Here is a 14,210-nt window from a genome sequence, read left to right on the forward strand (position 1 = left end):
AGAGGGAGATCCCGGCTCCGAAGGAGTCCCCGGGACAAGCAGGGAACAGACGGCCGGTGCTCTCAAGCCGAGCACAACGCTGGCGTCCGTTCACCCCCCTCCAGCCACACACACCCACACCCCCGCACCCCTTCACTGCAGACCTGTTCTGGGAAAAGAGCAGCAGGTGGGGAAGCCCCTGTCCCCGACCCTGGGGAGGGCAAGATGTTAGATCCACACCTGTCACCCTTGCTCAGAAAACAAAGACACGCTGGATCTTTTCTCAACATGGCCACTGAATCTGGGGAGCTTAAGGTGAAGATTCTCAGGGCTTCACGGCTAAAGAAGGACACTTCCTGTTTATTTTAAATGTCTGAACCACCTGGAACCCAGCTGCAGCTCTCCGGGGAACAAAACCCAGAGAGTCTTTTGAATCCTGTCAAGAGCCCAGAAGAGGCATTTCACGACTGCAGAGTGTGCTCGGGTCGGCTGAGTGCCAGCCCTCCCCTGCTCTGCCCTCCCCTCCCTGGGCCGAGCGCTCCCAGGGAAGGTGCGGGGCAGGGGAGGGTGAGCCTGGCCATCTCCTGATTCCGTCTCCTGCACATGGTTGGAGTTGGTCCCTACTCTCCCGACCAGCCCCAACCGGTTCCTGTGGCAGGAGGCGCACGCGGCTTTGGATTCAGAGACCACGGTTCAAATTTTCTGGTTCTACAACTTCGTGCTCTGGAAACTGGTTAATGTAATTCTCTGAACCTCAGCGTCTTCTTTTAAATGGAGAGGAGAGGTGATGTATGTGAAAGTGAGGCATGTCGTGGGCTGCAGAAAGCGGGGCTCAATATGTGTCCTCAGAAGGCAAACTCTCTCCCCGGCGGGGTACCTCTGTCTGCCATGGAGAGGGAGGCCTGAATGCACGACGGAGTTCAGAGCCTGGGGATGCTGAGCCGCGAGCGCGGACTCCTGGCTTCCATGTCTGGCTCGTCCACCAGCCGGCACCGCAACCTCATCCGTGTGTCCTGCCCTCAGACCCTACGTTTTCCCGTGCTGAGTGTGTAGCTGTCCCAGCTCCCCCTGGCAGGGCTCCAAGTATTACGGGATAATAACACATGTGACAGACTCTCCCAGAAGGTACGTGCCGTCTGTACTCGATGACGAAACGCACTCACCCGGCATCCGGGGTGTCGGGAGTGGGCACTATGGGGAAGAGTGGGTGATCTGAAGTTAGGACCACTGTGTGCACCTGGGGAGGAGGCAGAGAGTCCGTCAGTCTCTGCGTGTGTTGTCTCCTGCCACCCAAAGCTGCACTCTGATGGAGTATTTTCGCTGCCACCTCTCAGCAGCTCTAAAATACAGGGTCTCATTCTGTCCTGTCCCCAGTGTTTACATCTGGTTAGTAAGAGTCAAGCGGGGACAAACATGTCATGGGCAGGCGAGGCAGCTGGCAGCAGGGCGTGATAATCCTTAAACACGGCACTCTGCACTGAGCCTTCGCTTCTCAAGCTTACATTTTGAAAACATGCAGGGAGCGCTTCCCACCCACCCAAAAACTTGCCATCATACTATCGTCCTCAAACCTCACTTTAATCTAGGCCAGAGAGCATCAGGCACAAAGTGGATCTGGACATCTGGGAGCAACAGACAGAAACCACAACTTGGACATGAGTTAAAAGAGCATTTATTGGCTTGGCTCATGTGATGGAAAAGTCCAGTGGTAGGGCTGCTTCCAGGCAAAGCTCTATCTTCACAGGATGAGACCTGCTCTCCTCTGTGGGTTTCATGCTCAGATTTTCTTCACACTGGATTCCCCAGTCCCATCCCATCAACAGTACCCTCTCTGTCTCAATGGTTCCAGGAAAGAACTGGGGTCCTGTGCCCAGCCCTGACCCAATCCCTGAGGACCTAGGAGTCTGGAAGGCTGATTGGTCAGATGTGGGTCATGTGCTCAGCCCTGACCCAATCGCTGAGGACCCATGAGTCTGGAAGGCTCTGATTGGTCACATGTGGGTCATGTGCCCAGCCTTGACCCAATCCTAAGTACCCAGGGGTCTGGAAGGCTCTGATTGGTCAGGTATGGGTTATGCCCAGTCCAGCAGCTGGGTTTGGGGCAGGTCCTGGAAACCCAAGGACTGAGAATGGGAATGTTATGCTCTTACAAGAGGCTCCTCCAAGTATCGTTGGAGGGTGTTAGAAGCAGTGACTGTGCCCTAGAGACCAAGGTTTGGAGGCCTGACCAGCATCACAGGGACACAGCTCAGCCCTGAGCCTCCAGCTGGCTTGTTTCAAAGGCCTCCTCATCTCTGCTACTCAGGACATCGACCCTCAGCCCCAGCTACACAGGAGATTCAGCCCAGGAAATGAGCTGAAACAAAGAACTGGAATGCCTTGGGCGGGGGGGGGGGGGGGGGGTAGGTACCAGTTATTTCTCAGCAGCCCCCCAGCTGACCGTACAGTGCAAAGTCCAGAACCAGTGTGTGAGGACTACCCTCCCCCTGCCCCGCCACACACTGCAGAGCACTTGATGTCACCAAGGGAGGCTCAGAACCCAGACAATCTAGGTGACTTTGCAGGGTGGTGAGCAGGTGCACAGAAGACCTGGGAGATGACCTTGTCACACTGAGCAACCGCTCTGGCCTAGCCAGCTGGGGCAGGCTGTCTCTGGGTGGAAGACAGGGCTTCCCATCCAAAGTTGGGCGGGCAGGCCAGCTCCCCTCTCACCCTGGGCGTCCCTGGCCACAACGTGTAAATTACCTTAGCGATTGCCAAGCTGGCAACGCACCCTTGGCGGGGGGAGAAACATCGCGGCCCAGAGCGCAAAGCGCTCTTCCCTCGACCTGCAGTGGCCACCCGGCAGCCAGGCAACTCAAGATCACCAGAGCCCTGGTTCCTCTTCTAAGGGGCAAGATTCAAAACGCAGCTGTCGAGGGTTCGGGCCCTGAGGTTAGCCACAGGCAACGTGGCGCCCCTGGTACCTCTACCACTAGCCTCATGAGCTCCCCCAGCTCCCCCTCACCCACCCTTCTTCCTCACCTGTTTCTCCCTAACTGCTCAGAACTCCCGCAGTCTCAGAAAGGGGACCAATGTCGCTGCCTCTCTTTGGTGAAGGACAGTGACTGGCCCAAGGGGACGGGGGACGAGTTCCCGGCACCGAGTCCCGACCCCTCAGTTTTTCTGAGGCAGGGTAGGGTCCTGGTTCTCTGCCCGGGGCTGACACCTGCAGTTACTGAACATTCCATGGGTCCGCTCCTTCCCCCACCTCCAGGATCAGAACTACACTTCGCTTCATTCACTGAACGTGACCACCCTCAGGGGCCCCGCCTGTCTCCGTGACATGATCCGGGAACTGAGAGTCTCCAGCTCATACCAGCCCCTCCCAGAGCTTCTGCCCCAGTCACGTCTCCTTTCCCACACACCGCCTTCACCACTTCACTCTGGTTTTCAGCAAGATCTTTTATTTACCTCCTGGTCCCCACCTGCGTCCCAGGAGCACAGGCAGCTGGGGACAGGTGTGGGCTGTCAGCTTTACAGACGGAGAGCAGTCAGGATGCAGACAGATCATGCACCTCAGTGACTCTTTGACAAGAAACTGCAAGAGGAGGAGGAGAAAGACTTCGGGTGGGGCAGAAATCTCTGCCCTTTCCTGCATCCTAATCGCTGAAAAAGATGTGTAAGAAAGTGTACTCAAATGCAGACACGGGTTCTTTATGCTGGACCCGGACGCAGGATAAACTGTGTGTTCCATGCTGCTCCATGGTTTTATCGACCCAACTCTGCAATAATACATTATTCCAAAAATGCCTCTCTCGTGTGGCCGGAGGCGACGCCTTTACACGTCGGCTGACATGGGGCCGTTTCCAGACTTGGCGCCATAAACCAGCCATGTCCTTCACCGGAGACCAACAAGCCAGTGCTGAGACCGTGGGTCCTTCGGGTCTGCAGGTCGCCCAGGGTCCTCACAAGCACACACTGGCTTGGTGGGCGGGGAGCCGGGGCCATGCCCTTGTGCGGTGACAGGCACAAGGCCGACACCAGCGTGATCTCCGAGCCCAGCGTTTGAACGTTTATGTACAGACAGACAAATGGAAAATCATAGGCAGCAGAACTCCAGAGCAAAAAACAGACACGTCCTGGGCGGACGGACCTACGATTCCCAGTTTTGCCAGAGAAAGGCTTTTCCAGAACGTCCCTGGAGGAGGGAGGTCTTGCTTGCCCCACCTCGGCGCCCGCGGGCCAGCCTGGTGGTCTGAACGCTCATCGCCGTGGACTCCACACAGCTCAAGCGGGGAACCTCCTGGGCCCGGTTTGGCAGTAGGGCTTCTGTAGGCAGTGAGGTAAGCGAATCACGCGTTCAGAGCCTGATCCGAGGGAGCCCTGGCTGGGCTCTCGGAGGAGAAGACACCGCCAACCCCGGCTCTGTCAGAAAGCCACGTTTATGGAGACGCATCTGGTCCTGCCAGCCCAAGGCTCTTGCCGTGAGCGAGCTCACGGGGCTCGGGGTGAGGTGAGCGATGGTGGGTCGGCCCTGCCCCTGACCAGGGCCACCGTGCCCACGCCGCAGCCGGCTGGGGCTGGGTGGCGATGCTGACTGCAGACTGCCCCCTGCCCTGGGGCAGCGGAAGGGTCCCCAGGTGACTGTAACAGCAGTAGAGGCCATGTTCTCCAGCTCTCTGCTTTGCAGTTTTTTGGTTGGTTTTTTTGTTTGTTTGTTTTCCTCTTAAGATGACCACAAGAAGATTTATGTTATTACATTCAGACAAGTAACCGTTTGGCAGCTCTACTTGGGAGCTCTGACAGACCAGGTAGCGGCGAGCGTGAATGCCCGACGACAGGGACAGTGGGCCGCTGGGCGCAGAGCACGGGAACGCGCTTTTAGGCAGAAAGGGATCACAGAAGCAAATGATGGGAAGGGGAAAAAAAAATCTAAGGAAATACAAGCTGGAAATTCCCTATTGTTCAGTAACCAAAGGAAAAAGGGACCCAACGTGATCTTAAAAAACACAAGTCCCAAATGCAAGCTCTCGGCTGAGGCAGGTTTCTGAGCATGGGGTCCAAACGGGGCCGGGGGGCTGGGCCGCACCCCCGTCTGCCCAGGCAGACCCACTGTCACTCCTGGCGACTCCAGCGCGACCAACGTTCTCATCGTCCCGGAGCAAAGATGAAATCCAGGGCCTGCCGCTCAGCCGCCGCAACGTGCGGGTGCCACAGATCCACCATGAAAACCACCCGGGGGCCGTCCTCCGCCGAACCTGGGGAGGGGAGGGGAGGGGAGGGCGGCGAGAGAGGAGAGGGTCAAAGCACCCCCGAGCCAGGACCCCGGCGGAGACGGACCCACGCGGGCAGCGACCCCTCCTGCCCCCTGGCACAGAGCGCAGGCTTGCCTTCTCTCTGAACAAACCCTAGGAGAAGGCCCCAGAAGGTTCGGAGCAGAGTGCAGGGCACGTTTAGGGCAGGAAAGCTACTGCGTACGGTCCTCCCGTGGCGGACCCGCGACATCTGTCCAAGCCCACAGAACGGACAACAACAAGGGTCAACCTTCACGTAAACTATGATGCGTCCACTGTTAACAAACGTGCCACGGTCATGCAAAATGTTAATAAAGGGAAAATATATGCGCGGGAAGGTCACATCAAGGGGCAAACACTCTGGACTTTCTGCTCAGTTTTTCTGGAAACCAGAAACTACTCTAAAAAATAAAATTGAAGTATATATAAGCATACATACGTATATATTTAAAGGCGGCCACAGAGCAGACAGGCACTCACCTTCGTGGAACGCGGTGTGCAGGAAGGAATCATCGAAGAGGAGGCAGCGGCCTTCTGCCCAGCACTGGGGCTCCCCTCCCACCACCAGCTCACAGCCACTTGGAGTTTTCAGACCTGGGGGAGAGGAGAGAGGAGAGGATGAAGGTGGGCAGGACCAGGATGCTGGAAGTCAGGAGGGCAGCCTTTGGGGGGGCAGCACTCAACTTCCGAAGCCCCGCTTTCCCCCTCACTCACCCCTTGGGAGCCCCAGTGGGAGGGGAGAGGAGAGGGCAGTCTGCTAGGACAGAGCCAGGCTGTGCACCCAAATCCCCACTGTACTCCCCAGAAAAGCTCCCTCCTCCTGTGGCTTAGTCTGCTCTGGGCCAGGGATGCCTCTGACGAAAGCACTGACCAACCGAGGCTTGCACCTCACCTTGAGACTCCTGAAGCCCAGCCATGGGACCCCTGGAGGTCGAGGGAGGCGGGATCAGACCTCCACCTGCCCCAGAGGCAAGGGCTGCTCCAGCTGAGAATAAAGATGCTAAGACCCTCATAGCACCCTCCTCTTTGGGGTTCATCGCAAGGCCCGAACATGGCATGTTCATAGTCCAAGTTTCCCCAGCCTCACTCTGGGAAGCCGGAGACACCCCTAAAGAAATGTCGAGCTTTGAGAGGTAACAGACTGACACCCTCAGAGAGGGAGCTGTTATGTTCAACACAAGTGTGGGGCAGGGGGCTCGGGTATATAACCCCGGACACAGGGTCTGCTTGAAACGCTGCTGTGAGTGCACGTTCACACCCCCATCTCCAACCCGAGGGTCTGAAGGACGCTGGGCCCCTGGCACTCTGGTCGCCTAGGCACCACGTGGCCACCTAACTGATTGGGAAGAGGGTGGGTGGGCCCTGCATGGTGGGCTTGTGTCTCCAGCGTCCCAGCCTGACAATCATGACCCCGGGCCAGTCGGCACCCACCGCTCTGATTTAACATCCCCCCAACATACAGGAAACAACTTCCGAACAGCCCAAGGACTTCATGTACCCGCTGAACCACAAATGGATGGCTCCAGGAAGCATGGAGGGAGGCAGAATTGAAACAAGAAGCCGTGAGGGGGATAGGGCAAGACAGAGGACCTGGGGTCAGACAACCACCTTTATGTGCTGGGTGACTTTAAGCAAACCACTCCACCTCTCTGAGCCGTAGCTCTTCATCTGTAAAGAGGGGCCGTGGGCGTACCTGCCTTCCAGGCTGTGTGACACTGTCCTTGCTACCAACCACTGAAGACTTACTGTGAGCAGGTTTGCATTAAACACTTTACAGACATCACCACACATGCTTTCCAGATGCAGCAACTGAGCCTTAGAGAAGTTCAGTGACCTGCTGGGAGTGCTATTCAGTCCTGCGGGAACTGAAATTCAAACCCCAATCTATCTGGCTCCGTGGAACAGGCTGGTCCAACACTGGACAGTATGATGAAGTGTGACTGACAGGTCAGTAGCCGTGACGCTAAGTGGTTGTCAATTTCCCCGCAGATGGTCAGTTTCAGCTCTCAACAGCACACTCTACTGGATCAGCTGACACAGTCCATTCTGCCTCTGGAACCACCCTCTCCCACTACCGTGACAACTGCTGGGGGGAGGTCAGGGTCGTAAAGGGATTCAGCCTGCCACTCACTGGCCCCGGTGGAGAGCCCCGCGGGCCACATCCTTCCGTGTGTCCCCTCACTACTTGGTTCGGGTGTAGAAGGCCTTTAGGAATGGGTGGTTCTCTGCAGGGACAGTCCACCCCAGGGTTTCAGAAAGGAGCTCCCCTTTCTCTGGGTGGTGATTCACTACCAGCCCCCACAGTACAACAGAAAGACATCCCGGCTTGTGCTTCCCGGCCCCGGTTCCCTCTCCTCCGCCTCCCTCCCCTGTACCCCAGCCTCCCTGCGGCCCACCATCCCTGCCAACTACCAGAGCCAGCCTGGTGGGCAGGAACGGTCAGCACCCCCACAGACAGAGCATCTGGGTAGCTCCTGGGGACAGACAGGCCCCCACACTGCCTCGGCGGTCCTACGTGCCCGGCCTCTCTGGCTTAGGGCTTGCTGCATTGTCTCCACCACCCACGAACGGAGACGAGAGACAGGAGGAGAAAGGGCTCTGTCCAGCGAGGCCCCGCCTCTGGAGGCTGGCAGCTGGCCTGCAGGGCGGGCAAGGCGGACACGAGCTGACCCGCTTGCATCACCCATCCAGACGGCCAAGAACACCAGCAATACTCACGAAGGGACGAGAGCCCGACTGGGCTTCCTGACGAGAATGTGGACATGCACGTGCATTTTCCTCTACTCTTTCCTGCGGGCCGGGCACCTGCCTCCTGGCTAACATCTGCCTAGTTAGTTCCAGGGGCGGTTCCCTGGAGGCCTGTGGCAGTGGCTGGGGACATCGCGGCCCCTACACGCTGCAGGGTGATGGCTGGGCGGCATGGAGAGGGGTTAAGCGATGCCACGTCTAGTGGAAGCTGGGAGCAGGCTTGGCAAACTTGTTCCAGCTGGCGGCACTAGGGCTGCAGTCACACAGAAATGACACCCCCAGTCCCAATGAAGACAGAAGGCAGAAAAGGAGGCGGCGTGGGGTGAGCATTTCCAGGGCACAGTTCCAGGACCACAGAGGCCTCCCCACGACAGCCAGGTAGCTGGTGGAGGTGTGGCCACCAGCACGTACCAGGCCCTCCCTGCCTCTGACCTCGTTCTCCCCACCCCCAGTCAACACACAAGGTCACAGGAGTCTCACACGCCCCGTTTTCTTTCTGGGTGGACACATGTAGGCAGGACAGAGAAGAGAAGGAAACAGCAAACCCCGCCCTGGCGCGCTCCCTGGCCACGGCATAGCCCACGCCGGTGGGCCGCCTTCCAGGCCACCTGCTGTCCAGGGTGACACGGATGACCCAGTTTCTCTGGTGGCAGGCGGCACTCGGGGAGGGGAATGACAGGTCATAAAGCGATCCGTGCAGACACGTATTACAAACACGCGCATGTACACGGCACCGATACACAACAGGCATTAATACCCAGGGGGCGGATCCTGAGTGTTCTTGCCACCAGCCCTTCCTACTCACGCTGCCTGGGATTCTGCCTCAGGTGCCCTTCCCTACGCATCACTCTGAAGCTTTCAAAAAACTTACAAGGAGAACCTTTAAGAACAGCATTGCTCCCTGCGCCCACAGCCTGAATCCCTCAGCCTGATGAGGGACCCCTGTGGTTTGCTCCCACCGGCCGGGCCAAGCTCAGCCCACCAGTGGACTTCCCAGCCCCGGGGGACGGCTCTTCCCTCGCTCCACCTGGGTGGTCCCGGGGTCCTGCAGGGTCAGACCCTCCTCCCCAGAGCAGCCCACCTGCAGCGCCCGGGTCCCCTGAGCTCAGAGCGCATCCCGGTGCGTCACACAGAGACTTTACTGACCACGACCATCACTTAAGACGATCATCTCACGTCTCTGAATAACCAGAGCCCCCTTTACCCGACTGCCCTTCACCTGCAAAGCACTCAACACACAGGATATACTTCTAATCGTCCAAACAGCCCTCCAGGTGGGTACTACCCCCAGTGCAGAGAGGAGAAATCGGAGGCACAGCTTCCGCGCCTACCCAAAGCCGCCTGGCAAACGGGCTAAGCCAGGATCCGAGCCCAGGTGTGTGCGCTTCCGGACTTGGCACATTTTCTGCTGTCTCCTGGGGCGGGGCCACGTTCTTTGGGCTAGTTTCTCACACTGCCCGACACACCGTTTGATCATGAAGGCCCTAGCTGCCGGTGATCGAATGCTGCCACGTGCCAGGCGCCGTGTCAAGTGCCCGTGGAAGATGCTACTCTGTTGAAACCTCTCAACGCTCCTGTGAGTGAGGACCACCTGCTCACCTTACAGATGTGGAGACTGAAGCCCAGGGAGATACAGTTACTGCACAGTCTCACAGCCGGCCACGAAGCCAGGACACTCCCTCCAGGGCCCCGATCGCGTCCTGCTTTTACTCTTGAGATATGCAAAACGGTGTCAACTGCCTGAATCTAAGTCTTTTCTCTTTTTTGAAGCAGTAAAGCCCTGTGTGCAGTCCTCACAGACAGAGAGGAGGAGCAGAGGGACCCAGGGGAGAGGGGCTCAGGCCCCCCGCAGCCCCGAGGTCCCCTGCGGAGCCCAGTTCTGATAGCCCTGCTCCAGCCCATCCTGGGCTCCTCCACATGCTTGTCCTCCATCCACGCCACAGCTGGGGCGGTCACATCACTATGCTGGGCCTCGCTCAGGCTCTTCCGGTCTGGGATACTAACCTGTGGCCCCGTTGCCCTGTTAACCAACATGTTATCTCGACTCACCACGGAGGAGGCATTCTGGAGAACTAATGTCCCTCTTCACTGAGTAGCATTTGAGCCTGCTTCTATTGAGTGCTCACTCTCTGTCCCACTCCGGTGTTCTTGCCTGGGAAATCCCACAGACAGAGGAGCCTGGCAGGCTATAGTCCACGGCGGGAGGGCAAAGAGTTGGATACGACTTAACTAAACAACAACACTCTCTAGCAGGCTCTGCTTGAACAAAGGCTTCACAACTCACATTACCAACACAGCTCTGTAAGAAATAATCCTTTTTCCCTCCTCCACTTTCCAAATGGGGTAACTGAGGCCCAGAGAGGTGGACTCACTCGCCCAAAGGAACCCAGCCGGCTCATGGTGGAGCCAGGATGCAAACACAGGCAACGTGACTGCAGACCCTGTTCTCAAAACCACCACCACACACGCTACGCTTATTACCAACCTCCTTAGAGGCGGAACAAAATCAATGTAACACCAAGCAACACCTCCTCCTTGTGATCAGGAAGGCACTCGGGCATCTTCCGGCCTCCTGGACATCCTGACAAACCTCCAGAACCTCCCCAACAGCCTCTGGCTCTAGAGCTACCCTGGTCCACACAGCGGCCACAGCCAGATTTTTACATTTGGATTAAAGTAAAAATCGAGCTCCTTAGTTACACCAGCCATATTTCAGGCCCTCTACAGTCACATGCGGCTGGCGGCTCCCGCCCCGGACAGAGCAGACAGGGCCTCTGGACGGAGCACCTGTCACCGAGTAAGTCGATACTGACCACGCCTTTTTGACTCAATCTCTGCCGCCAACACTGCGTGCACCCGACCCATCGATTTCTGATCAGAGTGCCGGGAAGCGCGCAGCCTCCGCGGGGCGGGCCTCGGGCCGGAGGCCCCGCCCCCACCTACCTAAATGGCACCGGAGGCGGATGTTGGTGGGGCCGTAGTGCTCCGTGATGACGGTGCCGGGGCTCAGCACGGACAGGCACGCGTTCCCAAAAACATTGTTGCCAATACAGGTCCGAAGGCTTCCCAGCAAGCGGTACGTCCGTGGGCACTTCCTGCAGTTCCGGGGGACGCAGACCCCCTGGTTGACCAGGTAAAAGGTGACCCACTCGCCGCTGGGGGTGCTGTTCATCTTCCAGCCCTGCGGAAGGCTGCAGTTCGAGAAGGCTTTGTACAGGGTCTCGAACTCGCACAAGATGGTCTGGAAGTTGCGCTCCAGCAGCTCCACGTCGTGCTTCTGCGCCTCCCGCGAGAAGTAGGGCGCGGTGGGCAGGTCGGGCAGGAAGAAGACCTCGGGCTTCTGGATGGACGGCCGGCTGCTGAGGTAGCGGCCCTGCTCGCGGATGCCCTTGTGGATGCGGCCCATGCCGGACCACGAGTAGCGCTTGGCGTACTCCTGCAGGTTGTGGTAGAGCTTCTGGTTGAGGCCGTCGCTGTGGCTGCAGCGCACGCACTCGGCCGACTGGCAGTACACGAAGCCGTTCTGCAGCCCCGCCGCGTCGGGGCCCTGCATCAGGGCGTTGACCGAGGCGTAGGCCCGGGGCTGCTCGCGGCCCACGTGGTAACAGTACCACACGAACAGGGCCAGCAGGCAGGCCACGCTGACCGCCGCCGTGGTGTCGCAGTCCCGCACCGACTGGATGCCGGCGGCGATGCAGTCCCTCAGGCCGTCCAGCGACCAGCCCCAGGCCGCCAGCCACTCGAGCGACATTTTTTTTTTGGGGGGGGGGGGGGTGGAGCTGTCGGGGGTCCGGAGCGAGGTCAGCAGAGGTCAGTCCTCGGGGGTCCCGAGGGCGCCCACGCTGTGCAGCCTAGCGCCAGGGGCGGGGGGTGGCCGGGGCCGGCGGGGGCATGGCGGCCGCGGGTCCTGGGTTGCTGCCGCCAGTGGCATGGACAGACCTCTGTGCCCACCGCTCCAGTCCTGGCGGGAGTCCCTGTGGGCAGGGCGAAGGGGCGGCTTGAGGTCGCCTTTGGACGTGGTGGGGTGGGTCACCGTGCAATGTTAGGCAATCCAAACCTGAGATTAAAAAAAAAATAATAAACCGGCATTAATTTTTACACTTGGAAAAGTCCTCAGCTAAAATGCAAAAAGGCCCAGAGCGTTTGATCAGATCCCTGTTGGAAGAGGACACACTTCTCATCTTGTACATTCTTCCTGCATTTCCCAAAAGGCCGGTGGTGTCTAATCTGGGTCAAGGACTGTTGGATAATTACAGCAGTCCCATCTGTTTTGTGTCCTCCTCAGGAGGTGCTATGATCCCCACTTTATGGATGAGGAAACTGAGGCTCAGAGAGGTCCTATAACCCACCCCAGTTCATGCAGCTGGGGCAGGGCCACAAGGCCCATCTCACTTCAAAGCAGGAACTACTGCCGGACTCTTGTAAAGTAGGTATGTAATAAATGCTTCTTCTCCCTAAATCCCTGTAATGGAACCTCCCCGACCAGGGACTGAACCCTCACCCTCTGCAGTGGAAGCTGGGAATCTTAACCACTGGACAAGCAGGGAAGCCAAATCTCTTGTAGTTTTTATTAAAGAGAAATCTGGATTCAAAAGAATCTTACAAATGGCAAAGGCACTTAAAACCTCATGTTCTCCATTTTACTTTCTCTTTCACGGCACTTCATCGTTCTTGTTTATTTAATCTCTCTTGCCCTTCTGACACAAGCTGGGCTTAAATCAAGCTGGAAAAGCAAGTGGGCTCCCTGGGGTCAATCTGTGGCAGACACTGGGCATTTTCTGTCTCCTCGCTTGGGAGACTACCTACTGGCCTCACCCATGGGACTATGAAGTGAAATGATGGACAGAATGAGAAGAGAAAAATAGAAACCCTTTCCGGTCTCTCCAAAACAGACAGAAGCGCTTTCCCACTTAGCTCACTTATGTTTCGGGCCAATGTCTGGCAAGATGTTTTGGTCCAATATCTAGCACGGTTATTATCCTAATAATCTAAAAGATGATCAGAGCCCAGTTGTCTCATTACCAGTTGACGCATATACACTGTTGATACTATGTATAAAATAAACAGCTGATAGAAACATATTGTATAGCAAGGGAACCCTAACTAATGTACTGGTCACCTAAATGGGAGGGGAATCAAAAGAGAGGGGATATATGTATATGTATGGCTGATGTGTTTTCCTGTGCAGTAGAAGCTAACACAACATTGTAAAGCAACTCTACTCCAATAAAACTAAAAAACAAAAAAACCCAGAGATGTTTCCCAGTTGAAACTCTTTGTCCACCCTCTTTTTAATCAGATGAGAACAGCCAGGTCTATGTTCTACTACATATGTAGTAACATTCCCTCATCTCGAGGAGAATAATTCAGAAATTTTGTTTGGTACTACCCTTTCTCCTCTCCCCCAGAAATATGTGAAGGTAACTAACAAAAACGGGAAAGCGGTACCCTCCCCTTTCTCTGGGGACTAAGTTTGGCCTAAGTGTTCTTGCAACGCAGCAGAAAGGTTAAGAACCCAAACCTGGCAGGTCACTCCCCTCTCTGTTTGCTCATCAGTGTCGAGGGTTGAAAGTGCTTATGATCGTGTCATCATCTAGCGACATCTATGACATGTGGACTCCCATCTCTATGAGCCAGCAAACCAAAGGTGGGCCGTCAGGGAAAGGTACCTTGGGAGTGAGAATTCCAGCAGCCAAAGGTAAACTCTTGTTGCCACACACCTCAAGGGACTTTTTCTTTTGTCCCCAGACATGCAAAGCTATTAAAATGAAAGGGAACCCTTAGCTTCTCCTTAACTCCCTACTTTTTATCTTCCCAGCTTAGGTTGAATCACTTAACTATGATATTTAGTAAGTCAGAAACACACATGCTGAATATTCATGGACATTTTTTACGTTTCTAGGAAAAATACAAGAGTGGGGAGGTTAGAAGCTAAATTTTTGTCCTCATGCATCCTCCATTTCCTCACAGATTCGGGAGAAAGGGAAAGGCTGGGTCCCTGAATGGAAAGAGCCCCTCCCCAACCCCGCCCGGGACCCTGGTCCTTGGCTGGTCCTCCCATCACTGGCAGCTGTTTCCTCTTAAAGACCAGGAAAGGAAAATCCTGCAGAGAGGTGTTTTGCTTGCAAGCCTCCTCCCAAACAGAACCCCAGGATTCTTGAAATTCAGTGTGAAACTAACATCTGCGTGATAGCAAGCACTTTTACT

The 14,210-nt window shown here is 56.5% G+C and overlaps 1 protein-coding gene across 1 annotated transcript; it reads right to left on the reverse strand.

Annotated features, from left to right (window-relative positions):
- Positions 1-3,410: 3,410 nt before the first annotated feature.
- On the reverse strand, positions 3,411-11,769 carry ASPHD2 (aspartate beta-hydroxylase domain containing 2). The gene is made up of 3 exons (XM_061141657.1): positions 10,947-11,769; positions 5,736-5,849; positions 3,411-5,219 (listed from the first exon to the last, which is right to left on the reverse strand). Exons 1-3 carry the CDS (start codon positions 11,752-11,754, stop codon positions 5,110-5,112), a joined length of 1,032 nt encoding a protein of 343 aa, XP_060997640.1. The 5' UTR covers positions 11,755-11,769; the 3' UTR covers positions 3,411-5,109.
- Positions 11,770-14,210: the final 2,441 nt, after the last annotated feature.

Source organism: Dama dama, chromosome 5, assembly GCF_033118175.1.
Source record: "Dama dama isolate Ldn47 chromosome 5, ASM3311817v1, whole genome shotgun sequence".
NCBI classification, from domain to species: domain Eukaryota; kingdom Metazoa; phylum Chordata; class Mammalia; order Artiodactyla; family Cervidae; genus Dama; species Dama dama.

Coding starts and splice junctions, on each gene's coding strand:
- ASPHD2 (XM_061141657.1), bottom strand. CDS start 11,754: ATGTCGCTCGAGTGGCTGGCGGCCTGGGGCTGGTCGCTGGACGGCCTG. Junction 5,850..10,946: donor CCGCCTCCGGTGCCATTTAG/GTAGGTGGGGGC, acceptor CCTCTCCCCCAG/GTCTGAAAACTCCAAGTGGC. Junction 5,220..5,735: donor GCACACCGCGTTCCACGAAG/GTGAGTGCCTGT, acceptor TCCCCTCCCCAG/GTTCGGCGGAGGACGGCCCC.